Source organism: Macrotis lagotis, chromosome X, assembly GCF_037893015.1.
Source record: "Macrotis lagotis isolate mMagLag1 chromosome X, bilby.v1.9.chrom.fasta, whole genome shotgun sequence".
Lineage (NCBI taxonomy): Eukaryota > Metazoa > Chordata > Mammalia > Peramelemorphia > Peramelidae > Macrotis > Macrotis lagotis.
In genome coordinates, this window is record NC_133666.1 from 464631217 (window position 1) to 464652270 (window position 21054).

Sequence of the window (21054 nt, forward strand, 5' to 3'; positions counted from 1 at the left end):
GGGGAATTTGTATTTTTTCAAATATTAATCCATTTCATTGAGGTTATCAAATATATTGGCATACAGGTGGACAAAGTAGCTTTGAATTATCTCTTTAATTTCCCCATCATTGGTGTTAGGTCACCCTTTTCTTTTTTGATACTGGTAATTTGGTTATTTTCTTTCTTTCTTTTTTAAAAATCAGATTAACCAAAGGTTTATCTATTTTATTGACTGTTTCATAAAACCAACTCTTAGTTTTATTTATTAGATCAATGGTTTTCTTTGCTTTCAATTTTATTATTCTCTCCACTGATTTTCAGAATGTCTAATTTGGTATTTAATTGTGAATATTTAATTTGTTTTTTCTAGAGAGAGAGAGACAGAGACAGAGACAGAGACAGACAGAGACACTGGACCACTTCATCTTCTCTATCTTGTGCCTATGTATATGGGTTGGTTAGTCAGGGGTTCTGCCCTTTTTGATATTTGTACTTTCCCTTTGATTCTGTAAGTGTGTCACCCCTATTTATGTCCCTCTCCTTATAGATAGTGTACCAACTAATGGATTAAGATTTTGATAGAAAGGAGGAGAGGTGAGGTGAAAGATGTATTCCATTAAGAGAAAAGGAGTTTGGGTCTGTTCGGTGGCATGATCATATCCCACATGAGTCTGTGTGTCCTATCAAGGGAGGATCTAAACTCTGATTAAGAGAACAGTGTGTTAGGTAGGGAGGATTTTCCAAAGAACATCACTATATTGACCCCTCCCTTATACTGATGCTTACCAATTTGGTGACTGTTCCAAATCCTGCTCCCGTGGGGGGGGGGATCCAGTTGACAGAAGTCATTGCCCAACTCTTTTTGTGTGGCTAACTGTTGAACTTTTGGTGACCCGCAACAGTTTGAGAACTGGCCTTGGGTCCTAGTCCCTCTGAGTCTAGCCTAGATTCTCAATTCCTGGTCAGAGGTGCACCATGGCACAGAATTTTGGTCCAGAGTAGAGAAACATCAATAGCATTAGACTGAGTCAGTTCAGGACGACTGTTATTTATATCAGTCTGGATAGGACATTTTCTTGGAGAATACCAAATGTCTGTGGATTTATGTCTGGAAGCAAGGTACATATACTCAGAACTGTACAATTTTCAGAAACAGGTGGACTGAGATTCATGTGGAATGTAATGATGGTACCTGGATCCCTTATCAGTATGCATTAAAGTAAATAAAATTGTGATTACCATTGTATATACCCATCTGTCCAAGTGTTGGTAGTTGTTATGCAGACTCATGTCATCCAGGTACAGGGAGTTGTTATCCAGACTCACTGGCCTGTTACCTGGGCACAGGATGAGAGTTAGGGCTACAGAACCCTAATTTATATCCTGATTAGATTTTAAGCAGTAGTGGAAATAATTATCATGCAGCTATGGCCTTGGACTTGCTGGTTGACTAAGCTGAGCAAACAAGAGAGACAAGATTTGTATGAGACTATCTGTTGATTGAAGACAGAGGTATATGTGGAAAACAATCTCTCTAACTGTTGTATGACGATAGATGATAATGGTGAGCTGGTAAAGGACATTATCAAAAACATTAGAAAACTAACCCATATTGCTCTACAACAATGGAATTCCCCATTTGGCACTTCTTGGTGGTCTTGGTTTGAGGGAAGCTGAAGGTAACAGACCCTCTGGTTTCTCCTAGTAGCTATCAGTGGAGTGATTCTCCTCCCAGTATGTCTTTCACATTAGGAGAGTACAAGATTCACTATCCAAAATGATAATATTGGAAGGAAGAACTGAAGGGCCTATGGAATTAATGGTGCTTAAAGATCATGGCTTAAAGATCAAACAAGAGAGAGTGGATCCAGAAGGAGATGATTTGATCAAAGAAGTATATCAAGAATTGTGTGAGGGGGCTCCAAAGAGTAAGAAATAGGAGGAGGGACTGAGTGGGACTATAATTGAGTGAAGAAGCCTCCCTCATGGTTTCAATGAGTCTTCCTTTTCCCTAAAGCCATATAAGCACTGTGCTGATTGATCCCTCCCTGCCAATATGTGGAAGGATACAGAATTATCTCTCTCTGATAGTATAAAATGAATTATTTCTCTCTGATAGAGTGAAAATGAATCTGAATAATTATGCAAATAGGGCTTGAAAATGCTTTGCAGGATAAGGGATTTAGACTTAAGGAATGATACCGTAGATAAATTAATAGAACAAGAAATACTCTATCAGCTCTGTGGAAAGGGGATAAATTTATAACCAAAGAGGAATTAGAGTACATTATAAACTGCAAAATGAATAATTTTGACTATATTAAATTAAAAAAATTTTGCACTAATAAATTCAGTGCTGTTAAAGTTAGAAGGAGAGTAGAAAGCTGGGAATCTTCACAACTACGAGTTCTAATAAAGGTCTCATTTCTAAAATACAAAGAGAATTGCATCAAATTTATAAGGTTGCAAGTCATTCCCCAAATGATAAACGATCAAAGGATATGTACAGTTTTCAAATGAAGAAATTAAAGTTTTATATATATATATATATATATATTCATATAAAAATGCTCCAAATCATTATTGATTAGAGAAATTAAAATTAACAATTAAAACAACAATGAGGTATAATCTCATGTCTATCAGATTGGTCAAGATGAGAACAGGGGAAAATGATCAGTATTGGAGAGGTTGTGGGAGGATTGGGACATTAGCTGGTACATTGCTGGTGGAATTGTGAACGGATCCAACCTTTCTGGAGAGCAATAGGGAACTATGCCCAAAGAAAGATAAAAATGTTCATATACTTTTGACCCAACAATTCCAATTCCAGTTCTATATCCAGAAGAAATAAAAAAAGGGAAAATTATGACATGTTCCAAAATTTTCATAGCAGTTCTTTTTTATAGAAGCAAAGAATTGGAAAATGAGGAGATGCCCATCAATTGGGAATGGTTAAACAAACTATGGTACATGAATACTATGGAATACTATTATTCTATAGGAAACCATAAATGGTCAGACTCTAGAGAAGCATGGAATGACTTCTGGGATTTGATGCTGAGCAAAGGGAACCAAGAGAACAGTGTGAAATGAACACACTTGTTGGAAGTAGCTCCTCCGAGTAGTCCAGAGAGCTAGGAGAACTATATTAGACCAGCTATGAACTATATTATCCCTATCCAGAGGAAGAAAAACAACACACACACAAGTGCATGCACACACACACAGCCACACACACACACACACACACACACACACACACACACACACACACCCCTCCAGAATCTGATATACACTATAAAAATTAACTTGTATCTTTCTCTTAATCCTAATTCCTTATACCAAAAATAACTAATACTAACCTGTAAACATGTTTATCAAAATATACATGTACAATGCTAACCTGACTGTTCTCTGTTGGGGGAGGGGGTGGGATGGGAGGGTGGAAGGAAATTTTGTAACTTGAAAATATGAAAAAAAATGCATGTGGAAATGGATGAAAATAAATAAATAATTTTTTTAAAAAAAAGAAAAGAAAATGTTTGTACTGATTGCCTAGATAAGTCCAGTTATCTAGCCAATAGGTAGTGGGTAGGAGGGTTGGGACTGCACTCTGCCTAGAGTTGTAACTTGCATTAGGAAGGCTTTTCTCTTCTTGAGAAAAAGCAAATAAACTCCTTTTCGTTCTCCAGTCAGGAGAACCAATGCTGCAACACATGGTTCATATACCACACACTGGGAAACCAAAAAAATTTCCTTCCTATAAGAGTGTTGAGGAGCAGGAAGAACTACTGGAACAATTGCTTTTCTTTGATAATTATACACATATATTTCAGGTTTATGACTCACCTCCCACCTTAGCATTCTACCCCCCTTCTTCTCCTTTTTGTGTGTTGTCTTCCCATGTTAGATTCAAAGTTCCTTGAGGGCAGGGAATCATCTGTATTTCATATTTATATACTAGCACTTATAGTGTCTGGCATATTGTAGGTGATTAATAAATGTTTATTGATTGACTGACAGTGTTATTCACTGGAATTCCTATGTACAAAGCCAGAATTACACTCTAAGCTAAATTCAAAAGTTTATAACTTTCTGTAACAGCTTCTCTTTTTAAGCAGAACAACAGATCTACATTAAGCAATGATAACTATCCAACAATCCCCAGGTCTCTTTATTGTTCTAAATTATGAATCATTTGGATTTAAAAATTTAAAGATTGATTAATATTGCTGCCTCTAATTTTTAATATGCATGCATTTTTATTTTTCCCTCAATTAAATTTTTAAAAAAGTTTTATATATTTGTATTTATTTGGTTTTTGGGGGTTTTTTTGTTTTTTTTGGCAGTTCAGTGACTTACTCAAGGTCACACAGCTAGCATCAAGTGTCTGAGACCAGTTTTGAACTCAAGTCTTCCTGACTCCAGGGCTGGTGCTCTATCCACTGTACCATCCAATTGCCCCTTAAACACTTTTTTTAAAATTCTGTGTTCCAACTTCAATCCCTTGCTTGTTTCTTCCCCTCTCCCTGAGAGTGTAAACAATACATAAGAGGCTATATATTTGCCCTCATATAAAGCATTTCCATATTAGTCATTTTATATAAGAAAAATCAAATTAAAAGATGGAAGAGAATGAAAAAAGCATACTATAGTCTGTTGTCAGACTGTACCAATTATATCTCTGGAGACAGAAAAAATATTTCAACATGAGTCTTTTGGGATTATCTTGGCTTTTTGTATTGCTGAGAATAGCTAAGTCATTCTCAGTTCTGCACTGAACAATTTTGCTGCTATTATTTATAATATTCTCCTAGTTCTGCCTATTTCATTTTGCATCAGTTCATGTAAGTCTTTCTAGGTTTTCCTGAAATCATCTTGCTTGTCATTTCTTTTTGAACAATAATATTACATTGCAATCCTATACCATAGCTTGCTCAGCCATTCCACATTTGATGAGCATCCCTCAATTTCCAATTCTTAGTCACCACAAAAAGAACTGCTATAAATATTTTTGTACAAATAGGTAATTTTTCATTTTTTATGTCTTTGGGATATAGAGGTAGCAGTGATATTGTTATATTAAAGGATATTAAGCTATTAATTCCTAAATTAGAAAGATAGCATAAGAGAAAGACTAGGGTGGTAAATAGGATGAGGAAGTCCAAGCCCGAATTTTGACTAGCTGTGTGAATATAAGTCTCTCATGGACTCAGACAACTCTCAGACACCTTTTTTTACTAAGTTAAAAACAGGTTATAAATTTCATTGACTAAAGGAATTTACATATTTTGACATATTTTCATCCTATAAAGTGTATATACATATATATATATTCTCTTTTCTTCTATCTCCCCTTTCTCACATACACATGAAACATATATATATATACATACATACATACATGTATGTGTGTTTGTAAGATTTAGTAGAATCCTAAGAAACTATGATTCTTGAGGGTAGGACTATGAAAGGTTTGAAAGAGATGAAATAGTCATGCAATGTTTTCCCACAAAGATGGTAGATCAGGTTAATGTTAGTAACACATGCAGAAAAGGTGAGATGAAAGAGTAGGTTTTAGAAAATAACAGGTTCCGTTTTAGATATACTCTATTTGAGGTAGTGGTAGGACGTCTAGGTGAAAATGTTCTATAGGCAAGTGGAGATGCAAGTGTGAATCTGCAGAGAGTTTGAGTGTTTTGAATAGAGGTGACAGATGCAAGTCATGAAAATTAGTGAGAATACAAAGGGATAAGAATAGAGAAAGAAAAGAGGACCAAGAACCATGGAAATATTTTAATAAAATGATTAAAAATTAATAAGGATGAAAAAGACCAATTAGAGAAAAAGGAGGTCTAGGAAAGTGTGGAATCACTGAAGACAATGAAGAAGAAAATATCCAGTATCAAATGGTAAAAGGAGAAGGTCTAAAATAAAATGCCATTGAATTTGGTTTCTGTAATTGATGGGTGATCCTAGAGAGAATAGTTTCAACAGTGGTGAAGGTAAAAATCAGAATACAAAAACCTAAGGAAAAGATATGCAATATAAAAATGGACACAACAATGCTATAGGAATGGGAAAAAATTACTCCCAAAGGGCTAAACTTGAAAACCCCTGAAATCATGGAAACCTTTTATCTTGTTTTTGACAGTGTTGTAATTACATTTTGTATAACATTACCTCAATCAATATTTTTTTCACAATAATGCCACTAAGACAATATAAATAAAATACCATCAGGTGAGGATGTCTGTTCATGTCATTGGGCTGATTGCCTGAGACCAGAACTGACACACCCACCAATTGTGCTCTCAGTCCTGCTCACTCATGATCTTTACTCTTGTAGATTTAGAGTCAGCATCCTACTAATATGGGTGGCTCTCAGTCCATTTAGCTCAGTTTGATTTTATGGAACTAAAAATCTCATATGATTGTTATGTATTCATGGAACCAATGACAAACAACCCTAATAAAGCTATATTTATATCTGAGTGAATTAAAAATGATCTTTGCATGAACTGGAAAAAAACAACATAAAATAGCATTAAAAAAAAGAAAAACAGGTTAAAGAAAAAGAAAAATTAGATGTTCACAACTTGCACTCCTCTAGGAATGATATCACATGAATTTGAGTCGGAAAGGGCTTTAGAAGTCATTTAGACCGAACCCCTCATTTTATAGATAAAGAAACTGATTTCCACAGAATTGAGGACCCATGGGCATTAAAGAGCAGAACTGGGTAGTATGATAGGGAAAAAAAAGTGTTACAAGTACACCAGATTGAAGCAATAGCAAACCTAGGAACAAGTAGGCATTTATTTTAATGAGATTGTCTGGAACTAATATTAATACTTACATAAATAAACTAGACTATCCTATAAATAATTTCATAAAAGTCATTATTTGCCCCAATCTCTGTAACATAGTTTATTATTGACACCACCAATTTATTTCTAAATGAATTTCATTTATTTGCTAGGGAAGTTGTAAAACTTCAAAGGCATGAATGACTTCAGGCAAGTCAATATTTACCAAACTTAACATAAAATTTGTTTGAATGTAAAAATCCTAAAGCAACAAATAGAAGACAAAGATAATAATAAAAACAATACTCAACCAAGGAATAATGCTCTAAGGTCAGTGAACACATTTAAGAAAGTTTAGGGAGAAAAAAGTCTTTCAATCCGGTCATTGTTAAAATCAAAGAACTTCAATGAGTTTCACATATTCCTTTTCCAGATTACAAGTTCAAGGTTAGTCTTAAGCCTAGGGAGCATCGGATGATACCAATATAAGCTCTGTTACTTCTACATCTAATGGCTCTAGAGATCCAGTCAAAATTTCAGAAATTTAAAGGAGACTTACCAGGCAAGCACCATGAATATCACATTCAGCAGTATGGCCGTGGCACTCACAGGGTTGACAGATTCCTCCAAAGAGTATTCCGCCTACACGGTAATACCCAGGGAGACAGGACTACAAGAAAAACATAGGATAAATGTGCATATGAATGCAACATAGATAATTATGCAAATCATATGCTTTCTAAAAACAAAAAATAATCTTTCTATTTTCCCAGAGGTAGTGAAACTTTATTACTTTTAAAGGCAAAAGTATGTAAATGAGAGTTAATGAATATTATGTATACCATAAGTACACAAAATTATGTTTCCAAAACAATATTTTTAAATTAGACATTCTGAACTATTCTCCTAACCAGTGTTTCCTATTTACCCTTTCTAGCCTTAATTGTATAAAGAGCCTCTACCAATATAAGTTATAGTGATTTTCTTTTCCAAATGTAGTTATTCTATTCTTGGATGAGTAATTCGTGAAACCATGGGTATAGTACATTGGAATTTTGGGAACAATTTCCCCTTACATTACATAATCAGACTTTAAGAGAAACTAGGTGGTACAATGGATAGAGGTCTAGACTTGGATGCAGGAGGACCTGAGTTCAAATCCAGCTTCAGACAATTACTAGGTGTGTGACCTTGAACAAATCACCTAACTAATCCCATTGCCTCAGTTCCTCATCTGTAAAATGAGCTGGAGAAGGAAGTGGCAAACTGCTCAATATTTTTGTCAACACAACCCCAAATGGGGTCATGAAGAGTTGGATACAACTGAAAATACACAACAAAAACAAAAAATCCAAGACTTCTTTTAGAAGATTAATCACTAAATCAGATTTGTCATTTATCATGATAATAAGTGAATAGTTTATTAGTAATCAAATTATTTTATCCTCTCTTTTGATACAATTTTAGCATTCTAAATCTGGAATTGAATGGAACTTATGGTTACATCTAGTCCAAATCCCTCATTTTAACAGATGAAGAAATTGAGACTTGAGACTTGATAAAGTTAAATGATATGCCCAAGGTCATATATATGCAGTAAGGGTCAGAAACAGGATTTCTTCCATATTCTCTGATTTTAGAACCAGTGCTTTATATAATCATCAACTTAAATAAGGGGAAATTTCCCCTTATTTCTATATTCATTTAGCCATTCATCAAACCTTTGTTATGTGTTTATTAAAATGGTATTCCTCAGGAGAAGCTGGGACTTAAAAGAAGGTTTAGGTGGGATATTTTATGTGGTATTTTGTGGAAGTCCCTTATAGTTATGTGAGAGAATGTACATTATTTAGTGTTAAACATCTTGATAATAACAGCAGTTTAGCCAGAAGGAGAGGATAAGGCTAAGAGGGTAAAAAAAGAATAATCCTCAAGAGCATCTATTATCAACCAGTAGTGAAATGAATGGTCTAGAAGGTAAACCCTTCCAGGGGCTGGTTGTTCTCATCTGATTGCCAAAAGGCTGCACAAACTAAGGATGGGGCCAGAAGAGAGGGGGAGCTGGGTGCTCTCCAGGTAATTGATTAGTATCCACAAGACAAGGGTGGTTGGGTAGGGTCCAGAATGGAGACTTTATCAAAGCCAGGAAAAAAAACAATAAGCACTGTGAGTGAGCCTAAAGGCATATTCAGGACTGCAAGCAGAGATCAAAAAACCCAAGTAAACAAACTGAAACAGGAGTGGGTCAAGCAGAGGAGATCCTGTCCCAGACCAAAGGCTGCCAAGGGGCAATCTGCTTTACTTGTAGTCCAGAGTCTGATTTGATCTTTTCTGCTGCGGAAGAAGTCTGGCCACATCTGCCTATTCTGCCTAATGCAGGGCAGCTGTTGGCTCCCCATGATGTGGGCAGAAAGCCACAAAAATCCAACAGTTTTAACTCAAGACCTATGAAAGTAGAAAAACAAATGGAGTCAGATACCAGATTAATTCTTAATACTAGTTTATGGGTTATCTGGTATGTATGCCTTCCCAACAACAGGTCATTGCCAATTATAATTGATAACTGGTTTCTCTCCCAGAGGAAAAAAGTAAAGGGTTTAGGGAGCAGTTCTCTCCTTTTCTCCCAGATAACTAGATGGATAACTGTCCCTCAACAGTATGGAAAGAATGATTTGGCAAAAGATCTAGAGGGAAAAAAATACAGAAAATATTCAGAAAAATAAATTATGGGAAGAAAAGCCAGTAACAAGAAGTCAGTGAATGAAAAAAACAAGGAGGCAGAGGAACCAACCTAAGGAAAAAGGAGCTCATCATTTGAGCTATAGAACAGAGATGGAGATCTGCTCATACAAAAAGAAAACGCTTCTGAATCTTAGGAAGAAATAGCAGAAATTCATAATCAATATCACAAACTTTCAGATAGAAGAAACCTTAGAGGTCACTTAGTTCAATTTTGACCTGAAGGGAACCCTCCTACCTTAGAAACAATAAATTGGTTATCTTTTTATTTGAAGAGGTTATCTGTGTAAAGAGGTGTCTATTTCTGTCATAAATCTGTGGTGATCTATGTCATCATGGGGTTCAAGGGGATCAACTTTTGATTTTGCACCACTGATCTATCTAGCTTTCTCATCTTAAGGATGAGGAATTTGAGAGCCAGAAAGGGAAAATTACTTACCCAATACCACACAGACAGTAATTGATAAGGTAATAAATAGAATGATAAGGAAAAGCCATAGTTACTAGACAAAAAGAGGAATCATATCACTGCCCCAGGAGATAGAAGATATGCAGTAGTGTCTAATGAAAAAAAAAAGGTCTAGAAAAAACAAAACCTGAAAGGCAAGAAGAAAAAAAATATAAAAAGTAATCAGGGGCAGCTGGGTGGCACAGTGGGGCGGCTAGGTGGTGCAGTGGATAGAGCACCGGTCCTGGAGTCAGGAGTACCTGGGTTCAAATCTGGTCTCAGACACTTAATAATTACCTAGCTGTGTGGCCTTAGGCAAGCCACTTAACCCCATTTGCCTTGCAAAAAAACCTAAAAAAAAAGTAATCAGAAATTCTCAGGGAAGAGAGTTGGGAATGATACTTGTAATCTAAATGTCTGTATTTTGCTGTATAGGTTACTAATTATTAAGCAAGTGAAACAAAATGAAATTTTAACTGTTAAGATATCATGGAGACTTATTAAGATGAGATAAGAGAAAGTGATGGGGATTGAAAGGTGTATCATGTTCAAAAGATACAGTTCTACTAGAAGGAGAGGATGAGCCTCCAATTTTTTTCAAAGTATACACCTATATATATATATATAAAAGACTCTGAGAACAGAAGAAAATGTATTTGTGTATAAAAGAATCAAGAGTGCTATCAGGGTAGCAATCTACAGACCAGTCAGTCAAAAAGAAGACAAAGGTGATGTCTGCCTAAAATATATTTTATAGAAGTATAAAATAGAGTACAAAACTAATGAACTTTCACTCCCTAAACATTGATTGGAAAGTTCAATCTGCTGGAAGCTGTAAATGCTGTCTTCTTAACTTGCCTTATTGACAGCTACATTACAAAAGCTATAGAAAATAATAAATAGGATTGTTTTGACTACAAAGTAGCAGGCTGATAAAGTAGAAATGAGGACAGCATTGGGAGAAAGGACCATGCCATCTCTAAGTTTCCAAGAGTGAAGAAAGGAGTAATAAAGAGTTGATATACTCAGAAATGCAAATTAGACCTTAGGAAAAGGTTTTTATTAAAAAAAATTAAAAGCAAAGATAAGATCACATGAAGAGAAATTCTAAGATCAAATATGGCTCAAGAGGGTTAGATAGCTTTGAAAATGTCATTCTAAATAGTACCATTTGAAAAAAATTAAAAAAGAGAAAAGATTTCTAACAAGATTATATTTTTATACACAGGTATGAAAATAAAACCTAGGATTCATAAACAGGAATAAAGGAGAATAGATTGAAATATAAAGGGAGAGCATCAGGAAAACTAAAAACCCAGTATAAATTAATATGAAAAATACTAAAAGCAACCAAGTTTCCTTAGTTTTGCTAAAAGCAAGAAATTGAATGAGGAAGGTGTAATGTTATCAAACTCTAGAGAGACTGCAGAATTATCCAAGTTCTATTTAGCTTCTGTCTTCTATAAAAAAGAGAATAATCTTCAAAGTGAAAAATGTAGGACAAATATCTTTAAAAGGAAAAACTAAATTCAAATAGTTAAGAAAAAAATGAGAACATAGGAATTTACATTAAGCTGTTCTCAAAGGGTCCTTAGAAAACTTGCCAGTGTGATTACAGAATCAGTGAATGATAGATAGTGGATACCAAAAAGCATCTTTGAGAAATCATGGAGAATGGAAAAGAGTCTCCTAGAATATCCTTTAAGGTAAGATGAAGAAATGTAACTTGAATGATTTTAGTCACAGTCAGTTGAAACTAATCAATTTTGACTAATGGAATAATATTAACCATTACTTTGATACTGTAAAATTGAATTCTGTATTTGGTCCTGTTTAACATTTCAATCAAAGACTTAGAAAACAATGAATGTGATTATTAAATTTGGGAATGGTACAAAGATGGAATGGATACAATCACTAGATATTAAAAGTAGAATTCAAAACTATCCCATCTGTGCACTAATATCAATAACCTAAAATTATGCTACACATTTGCAGTATTGCACTTAAATTCAAAGAATCACTTAGATAAAGAATCTATTATTGAAGGGGAGTGAGGGAATTAGATTAATAGTAATATATACTAAAATAACCTGATATTTTTAGCTGACTACAAGCTCAGAGTAGGAAGATACTAAAAAAAACTAATAAAAATCTAGAGAGGTAATAGTACAGGAGAGGCAATAGTTTTATTACATTCAATTATCTGAACTATTCAAGGCCATACCTAGAATACTGGGTTCCATTTTCAGGGATTATATTTTACCAGATCATAATAAGTTGGAGTTTACCCAGACACAAATGATAATGCTAATAAGAGATCTTAAGTCACATGAGAAACTTATTATCTGTCAGGATCTAAGTTTCTTCAACAATAAAATTGGTGTATTGGACTTGGACTAGATGATACCTAACATACGTTAGAACTCCACAGAAACAAGGTTCTAGATTTAAGAAATTGAATGTATTTAGCCTAGGGAAGAGAATTAAGACAGGATATGTCTGCTTTCAAACAGTGAAGAGCTCTCACATGGAAGATAGGAGGACATTATTCCAGAAGGCAAAGTTTAGGATGAGGATGAAAATTAGAGGGAGATAAATTTTGATAAAAGTAGAGAAAAAATCTCTGGCAATTATAACTTCAAACATGTTACCTTTCAAAAGAGATAGCTCAAAATTTATTAACTATAAGACTCAAAAGTTTTTGAGATGAAATTCAAAGGTCAATTGCTAGTGATGCTATAAAAAAAGTTTCTTGAATTAGGAAGGAGGCTCAATTGGAGAACCTATAAAGTTCCCTTTAAAGTCAAAATTCCATAACTCTGGTTCTATGTAATGTTTTGGGAAACCTTTCTCTTATCCCTATTTTTCTAATTTTTGTATAATGTAATTTTTCATCAGGAGGTGTTCTGCTATTCCATGAATCACCATAATTGACTAGGATGGTCAATCCTCATTAATAAAATGAAATCTTGTAGTGTTGACTCAAATAACCACATCCCCATTGGCAAAGGAAATATCAAATCAGAGAAGTCTAACTCATACCTCTCTTCTTCACTTACAAACCAGAAATAAGCCCTTTCTTATAAGAAGCAAGATTATAGAGCAGAATGTGTCAGATTGGGAGTAAAAATACTAAAATAAGGAAAACGATTTCTTTATGTTCAAAGCAATAAGGTAAACACAGAAGGGATAAGAACTTCACTTAAGAAAAATACTGTATCAGTCTAGCTATTAAGCAAGTAAAAAATTCCAATAGCTGATGTTGGGGGTGAGATGAGAAAGCTAGACCTTTGGTCAATATACTATATTCATGGAATACATGTCTTTATTATATTCAATTTTTATAGCTGAGGGGAATGAAAAGATGAAAAAGAGGGAAGTGATGAAGAATATTACCTACCTCACAGGAGATTCCTGCATATCCTTGAGGACATTCACAATGTTCGGCATCAGTAGCCAGCTCCAAATCTATCACATTTGGGTTTGCTGTGTCCAGAGTCACAGAATCTAATCTGTAGACAAACAGGAAGACATGAACAGTTGTTGATTTTTTAAACTTTACTAGGGCTACTACTTTAGAAAAATAACCTAATTTCATATGAAATGTATTGATAACAGTACTACTTCATAAGTGGATGAAGATTTTCTAGTCATAGGCACTAAGTCCCCAGAACTCTACATCATCCTTTCCACACAAATTCTTCTCTTGGAATTTGTAAGAAAAAACTAAAGATGCCACGAAGAATGGAAGGAAAATCATCACCCACTATAACTCTCTATACTACCCCTCACAAAAAAGCAATCATTAAATAATATTTTCTTTGAAATGATTAAGTTATGTCCAACTTCTGTTTTAGATTTGATCAGGCTTTTTAAGAAATTGTGCTCTCTCAGAGAGCCAAGAGAAAATAGAGTATGGGCAAAACTACAAGATTTGTGACCAAGTATGAATCTTGGCACAGGAGATTGTTAATTTACTTATTTCCTGAACAGTTATCTTTCAAGGTCTTCCATATTAAATCTATTTATACCTTCAAATGTTTTGTAATAATTATTCTTTAACTCTCTCCTTGAGAATAATTTCCATTTATAATAGAATTTGTCTACACCAGTATTTTACTGAATCATCAGGCAGTCCTAACATCATTGCATTTGTTAGAATTATGGTGAAATATTTTTATAAATTTTAAGATATAGAACCATTAGAAAAGACATTTTTATTAATTTATAAGGAAAGCACACAAAATGCAAGGCTTGTCATCTTTCTCAATACATACCTATACAGTGCTTTTTTTGCAGTATTATAATTGGCCCTGATCAAAAGATGAGTTACGTTGGCTAAGACAGTCATCAGCTGGTCCCGGTCTATTTCTCTTTTGGTATTATAATCTCTGAAGTTTTCAGGCACAAGCTTCACTACATTAAAGTATTCTTCATAAGGTTGTAATGACAACCCCTCAGCCCTTGTGCTTAAAGTGAGTCCATTCCCCTACAATGAACAAATGGGAAAATAATGTTTTTTGGTGTCTAAAAATAGCATACATTTTATTATATTTTTAAAAAAAAAACAAAGTTAAACTTAGATTCAATCTGAAGTGGGAATATCAATGACCCAAAACTCTTAGAAAATAGTAATACTTGTCTATCTTTTTTAGGCACTTATTCTGAGCCAGGCACTATGCTAAACTTTGGGAAAGATGGGACATAGGCAGATAAAAACTTGATCCCTATCCTTCAAGGATCATACTGGGGATAATAAGATAAAAAATAATGATCTTTAAAAATCTAACAGTGAAAATATGGCATATATGCAAATTAAGTTCAATAAATGGTAGAATGTGATAGGGGCAAAAGGAAGATCTTAACCTATGTCACTAATGGTATGAAGAGAAGAAGAGATGAATATGAATGATATTGTAGAAGGAATTAGTTATTGATTGGATTTGTAAAATAAGGAACAGGACAGAATAAAAATTAACTCTAAAGATTAGAGTCTAAGGTACATGACATAAATTAAGCACCTACTATTAGGAAAGCACAAACCTAGTGACTATTGGAAATAGAAGGAAAATTAAATATAGCATGAGAACTTTCAGCTTAGCAAAAAAGATTTTAGATACACAAAGAGATAGCAATTCCTAGAAAGTGTCGGAGGTCAGATTTGAACTCAAGAATCTGGTAGTCTGGTAGTCTATCCTCTGTGCCAACAAGCAACCAAATAAAAATACCGCCACAATTCCCAGGAAGATGAGATCATTCATTGCAGCCTTGGGAAAAATAAGGAGCATTTTGGGAATAAATTTATTATGAAGGTAACATTTCAACTGGGTCTTTTTTTTGTAGGTTTTTGCAAGGCAAATGGGGATAAGTGACTTGCCCAAGGCCACATAGCTAGGTAATTATTAAGTGTCTGAGGCCAGATGTGATATCAGGTACTCTTGACTCCAGGGCCGGTGCTCCATCCACTGCGCCACCTAGCTACCCCCTCAATTGGATCTTAAAGAGTAACTAATGTGGCAGCTCACATTTATAAAGTGCTTTAAGATTTATAGAACATTATATATACATCATTTGATACAACAATCTTTTGAGGTAGGTATTTGCTGTTCCCATTTTACAGATGAAGAAATCGAGGTTCAGAGAGTTTAAATAGCTTGCTTTAGTTCACTTAGGAGTAGAAGCAAAATTTGAAAACAGATCTTCCCAACTCTTAGAGGTAGCCATTATACCATGGTACCTCAGTATACCAACTGGTGCAGATGGGCAGAAAAGGGATTTCAGACATAAGAATGAGCAAAGCTGTAAGAAGGAAGTACTATTTGTTTGTTTATTTGTTTTGTGGAACTGGGAGTGAGGAATCTGTCTACTTTGGCTGAAGAAGATTAAATATAGGGAAGTGGTATGAAGTATGCAAAAAGGAATAATAAAGTACTGCCCTAGAAAAATAATTGCTTTAAGTAGAATAAGAATGGAATAAGTGGAATAAGAAAAAAAATAAGGACTCATCACCAAAAAGACTGATAGGACTCCTCCCCTTTTCACTAACAAGAAAGTTCCCCATATCCCTCTTTCATCTGCACTGAATTCTGAGGAATAGATTCTCTGTTGTAAATTCATGGAACAAAGGATACATTCCCAGAGTGACTTCATGACTCATAAAATTTCAATAGAAGAAAAACCCTCCATTGTGAGCATTTGCCTCTCCCTACCTTATAGAGGCCATTTGTGTCATTTTTTGACCTGAAAATATCTTCCCCCAAATGTCCAAAAAACAGATTACCTTAATAATAACATCTGCATGGGACATCAAATCACTGTCCACAGTCTCCATTGGAATATCATAAGACACAGTATATTTCAAATTTCCACCAAAGGCAGTCAACTGAAACAGTAAATGTTTAAAATATAATGAATAATTTATTCATTCAATTATTTTTTCTTGTAGGCTTGGTCCTGGTATAAGTGATATTAATCCTTTTACTATGATATCTCAAAAGTACAAACTGAAAATTAATCAAAAAGTCAGGAATATTCTAATTACAGCTCTGCACATTAGGAACTGCAAGAATCACAATAATGCATTATGGAAACATAAATTTGGAACATGTTCCCAGCATAATCTCATTCTACTATCACAAATTAGTGAGAGGGAAATTAATAAAACCAAGTCATTAAAAAATTTAACATTTTGACCCATTTCTCAAATCATACTAAAAATTGTATGTAATGTAATAAAGGCAATCTTGAAGATTTCTTCTACCTTACAAACCCTGTATATAACATTCCAAAAGTCAGTAATGCTTTAAGCTACCTAAAGGTTAAAATGATTAAACTATTAAAATTTAAAACCTCACTAAGACTTTTGGGACATTTGATTATTTTTCTTAAATCAATTTTATTTCCTATTTCATAAAATCAAAATTGTATATACTGAATTTGCTTAAAATGAAGAATTATTGTATTTCAAATGTGAATTCTTGGGAGAGAGAGAGAGAGAGAGAGAGAGAGAGAGAGAGAGAGAGAGAGAGAGAGACTTATGAAATAGAAGACTGTCTAATCTTTATTTTACAGAAAAGGAAACTGAAACCCCCAAATTGAAATGATTTTCCAAAAGTCCCATTAGTATGGAGACTATGTCTTCGACAAATCCAATGTATTTAAAACAAAACAAAACTAAACCACACTGCCTCTGGATAACCAAATAGTATAATAACAAGTATGGAAAATTATATATGAAAGGTCCTATTTTAACATCACAATGAAAAGCACCAAGTAGAATAAATAGTTTCTGTGCAGAAAAATCTAAGGTGAAGCCATGAGAGATTTTTTCAGTCATTTTCAGTGAGTAAAGTAAAAATATTCCATCTTCTTTCTTTGTGTAGTGACATACCTTTGTTCAGGTTATGCTAATACACATCATACATATGAATGGAAGGAAACAAGGCATTGTTTAAAACTGTATTTAGTTTAAAGTTGTGTTTAGTATTTAATGCCAAACATGAAAAATTAGACTTGCAAAAAAGAAAGGTTCTTTTAGTTTCTTTCCATCTACAAACTTACTTTATTTCCAAGGTATGTCATAGGAGCTGACCAGTAGTACTTAGATTTTAGTATTTGCATGGCCACTGTGTTGTTGACTGTTATTTGATGAAGTCCATCCACCTGGTTTTGCTGAGATTGGATATTATTTGAACTGAACAAGTCAGTGACCAGCCACCCAGACATATCAGTCACCTTAAAACAAAGAGATCATAGGGTGTTAGAATTGGAAGTGATCTTGGATGTTCTTAGTTCATAGACTTAAAGTTAGAAGTGACTCTAGAAGACATCTGTTTCATCTCCCTCATTTCAGGGATGAGAAGAGTGAGACCCGAGGAGGTTCCCAAAGCTACTAAGTGACAGAATTAGCATTAGAACCTAGATGTTCCCTTTCCCAGCTCAATACTCTTCACCTCCCAGGGAGCCAGCAAATCTAGGAGGAGGCCCAATTTATTTCTAAGTAAAGCAAAGTCAATTGCAGACAATAAAAACAAACCAAAAAACCTGTACAACCCACAACAATGTGTTTTATAGTTAAAAGGAGATTAGGGAAAAAGTAAGGGAATGGAAATAGAAACATGAATAAAATTCTATTATTTTTTCCTATTCTACTTCTTAATAACAAACAGAACAAAAAGTCAGCATTCTCAACTTGTTCATTCCTGACTTTTATAAATCTTTTAACCAAAAACCATTTCAAGTCTGTAATCATAGTAACTTTTCTTTGCTCTATTATGCTACTCAGCAAGAGCTCCCTCTCCTTTTCTCTGCTCAGGTTCTTTCCTTATTACTTCTCACTTTTTCCAACTAGCGGGGTCTTTTATGGTAGTAGAAGAGGAGGTAGAAAAAGAATAAGAGAAAAAAGTAAGAAAAGAGGAAGAAAAAGGAAAACCCTTTCTTGATGTCTCTCTTCCCATATGCTTCTATCTCTATTTCTCATTACTTCTCTATAGTGGTTCTCAAAAAAAATGATGGGGAGAATGAAAAAATTGATGGGGAGAAAGAAGAGATCCTCTCTGGTTTTCATATATTTCAGTCAGACCTAGTCTTCCCCTTTTCTTGTTCCTCTAGGGAAGGAGAATATGGAGTAGATATGAAAGACTAGGTCTGCTATTATTCTTCACTATATGAGAAGCCCATACTCCTATTCTCATCCTTTCCAAAAACTCCCAATTCCCTCCTAACCCCAGGTTCTATCTCTTTGAAGTTTCTATACTTTCTTTTATATGCCATACTCAACCCTACCTATCCTCAAGTACTAATAATAGGCAGCAGGCAAGTAGAATTCTTCAGCATCAGTCCCCTGGAGTCATGGATGATCACTAAACAGATTAAAGTTCTTAAGTATTTTAAAGCCTACCTTCTATCATATTTAACATGGTCTTGGGATCACGAGTATAGGATCCTACCTGACTGACAGGCCAGGAAAGGCTATCACAGACATCAGAAACACCAAAGCAGAAACACTCTGTGCAACCCTCAGGGTTCCTTTCCTTCAGATTATAAAATCCTGGGATACAACGATCACATTCTTCACCTTCAACGTTTTTCTGCAGGTTAACATAAGAGAGTCTTCTTTGACAAAAACAGGTACAGGCAGGCAGAAATGTTGATGCTTCAGCAGAGACCACCATAACTTAATAAGCAATCTTCAAGAGCTGTAATGACCCTCTTGCTCTAGGCAGGAACAATGGGGTGATGAACCTCTCTAACTTAGCTAGGCTGGACAATATGCATCCTGTCCATCCTTAGGGTCATACACAAGACCTTTCCTATTTAGTAGTACCAGTCAGAATTCGTGCTTCACTGGCAGAGCCATAATTAACCCCGGGACTCTTGAGAGCTAGGTCATGACTTTCTTTTGTATCTCTAGTGAAGAGCACTTGGATCATAGGCTCTTAATAAATGTTAGTTGATGGTCTGACTATATATCTTAAGTAGACAATCATTTGAATGTTGTCTCCTCCACTAAAACAGGAATTCCTTAGAGGCAGAAACCAAGGTTTTGTCTTTCTTTGTATCTCTGGTGCTTAGCACAGTCTCTGTCAGTGTATTTAGTATACACAGTGACTGAGTGATTTCTGGCCACAGAGATAGTGAAAAACTGTGGTTACCTTAGGTAAATTGAATGATTTCTCATTAGACCATATTAAAGTCCATTTGATTCTTTTTTTTTGTTTGTTTTTTAGGTTTTTGCAAGGCAAGTGGGGTTAAGTGGCTTGCCCAAGGCCACATAGCTAGGTAATTATTAAGTGTCTGAGACCGGATTTGAACCCAGGTACTCCTGACTCCAAGGCCGGTGCTTTATCCACTGCACCACCTAGCCACCCCCATTTGATTCTTTATCAAGAACTTCCTAAAGTAGTTTTTGGCTAGGGAGTTTGTGTCCTAATTGTGCAGAACACAATGTCATATCTCCATACAGAAGACTTCTGCTCAATATTCAGTAATTCATTCAGTTTCTTAATACTAGGAAAAAAATGTCTTTTTTCCTGAGAACCCAAAGGAAAAATCTGTGTTTATTCCTTACCTCAGTTCTGTTCTTACCTTACAAAGACAAGGCTCAGAGCATGGATCATCATTTATACTCCCTGCCAAACTGCAATTACAGCGAAAGCAATTTGGGTAGCCTTTGTAGCCAAACTGGCAACGATCACATTTTTCTCCTGTGTAACCCTCTTTACATTGGCACTGACCTGGCCAGTTCCCTTAAAAAGGTAGAAATGGCAATGTTCAATAGTGAAGCATTAAATGGACAAAAATTAGAATGAAATGGTAAGCCACAGGGAGGAAACCACCTCCAATAGTGCAAATTGCCCAATAGGATTCTCTGTGACCATACCTTTCTACACAAGTCAACACAAAATCTTGATTTTTTTTTTAAATTTTAAATGCCTATGAATAGACAGAGAAATTAATAGAGTCAAAGGAGATTATTGACTTTATCCACATACTTCTTCATTATACATTCTTACTGGGCCTGCACTTGGTGATTCAGTTTCTCTTCATTTGAAGAATGGGATTAATGAACATTTATCATTTTAATTGAAATTCTTGGGGACGTTTTAAGATAATGTTTTCTAAGCATTTTGAGATTCTTAGATGATATTAAATGAACATGTGATTAATTCTAGGTTCCTATATGGTTTTATGACATTTTTCTTCCCTTCAAAAATGTTTTCTGCACATCAACAAAAATGTCATGAAACTCACATTGATAGCTTGCATAGTATACAAATATTTGGAAAAATCAGAACTAAATAAACAAAGGGGGGGGAAACAAAAGCATCAACGCATACACAACCCAAAGACTTACCATTCAGCTGGTCAGACTGGTGATCATCCTTAACACAGACTGAACTTAGTGAACCCAAAGGATCACAATTACATGGAAGACATGGATTGTTTTCATAAGGAGAAACCTGAAGCAAGGAGAAATGTAACTTCAACATTTTCAGTCAAGTCATTCCAAGGAATAACAATAGAATTGATAATAAGCACAATGAAAGCTAGGCTCAGTCCTTCAGCATTT

General features: G+C 34.8%; 1 protein-coding gene across 2 annotated transcripts in view; it reads right to left on the reverse strand.

Annotated features, from left to right (window-relative positions):
- Window positions 1-21054, reverse strand: part of LAMA1 (laminin subunit alpha 1) — a 207847-nt gene that overhangs the window by 111313 nt on the left and 75480 nt on the right. For both annotated transcript variants that reach the window (XM_074201152.1, XM_074201153.1), the window contains exons 9-16: window positions 20839-20944; window positions 20070-20230; window positions 18932-19072; window positions 17544-17717; window positions 16264-16365; window positions 14261-14472; window positions 13384-13495; window positions 7353-7463 (exon numbers count right to left, since the gene is read on the reverse strand). In XM_074201152.1, coding sequence (XP_074057253.1) covers window positions 7353-7463; window positions 13384-13495; window positions 14261-14472; window positions 16264-16365; window positions 17544-17717; window positions 18932-19072; window positions 20070-20230; window positions 20839-20944 — 1119 coding nt within the window. The remainder of the gene's footprint in view (window positions 1-7352; window positions 7464-13383; window positions 13496-14260; window positions 14473-16263; window positions 16366-17543; window positions 17718-18931; window positions 19073-20069; window positions 20231-20838; window positions 20945-21054) is intronic.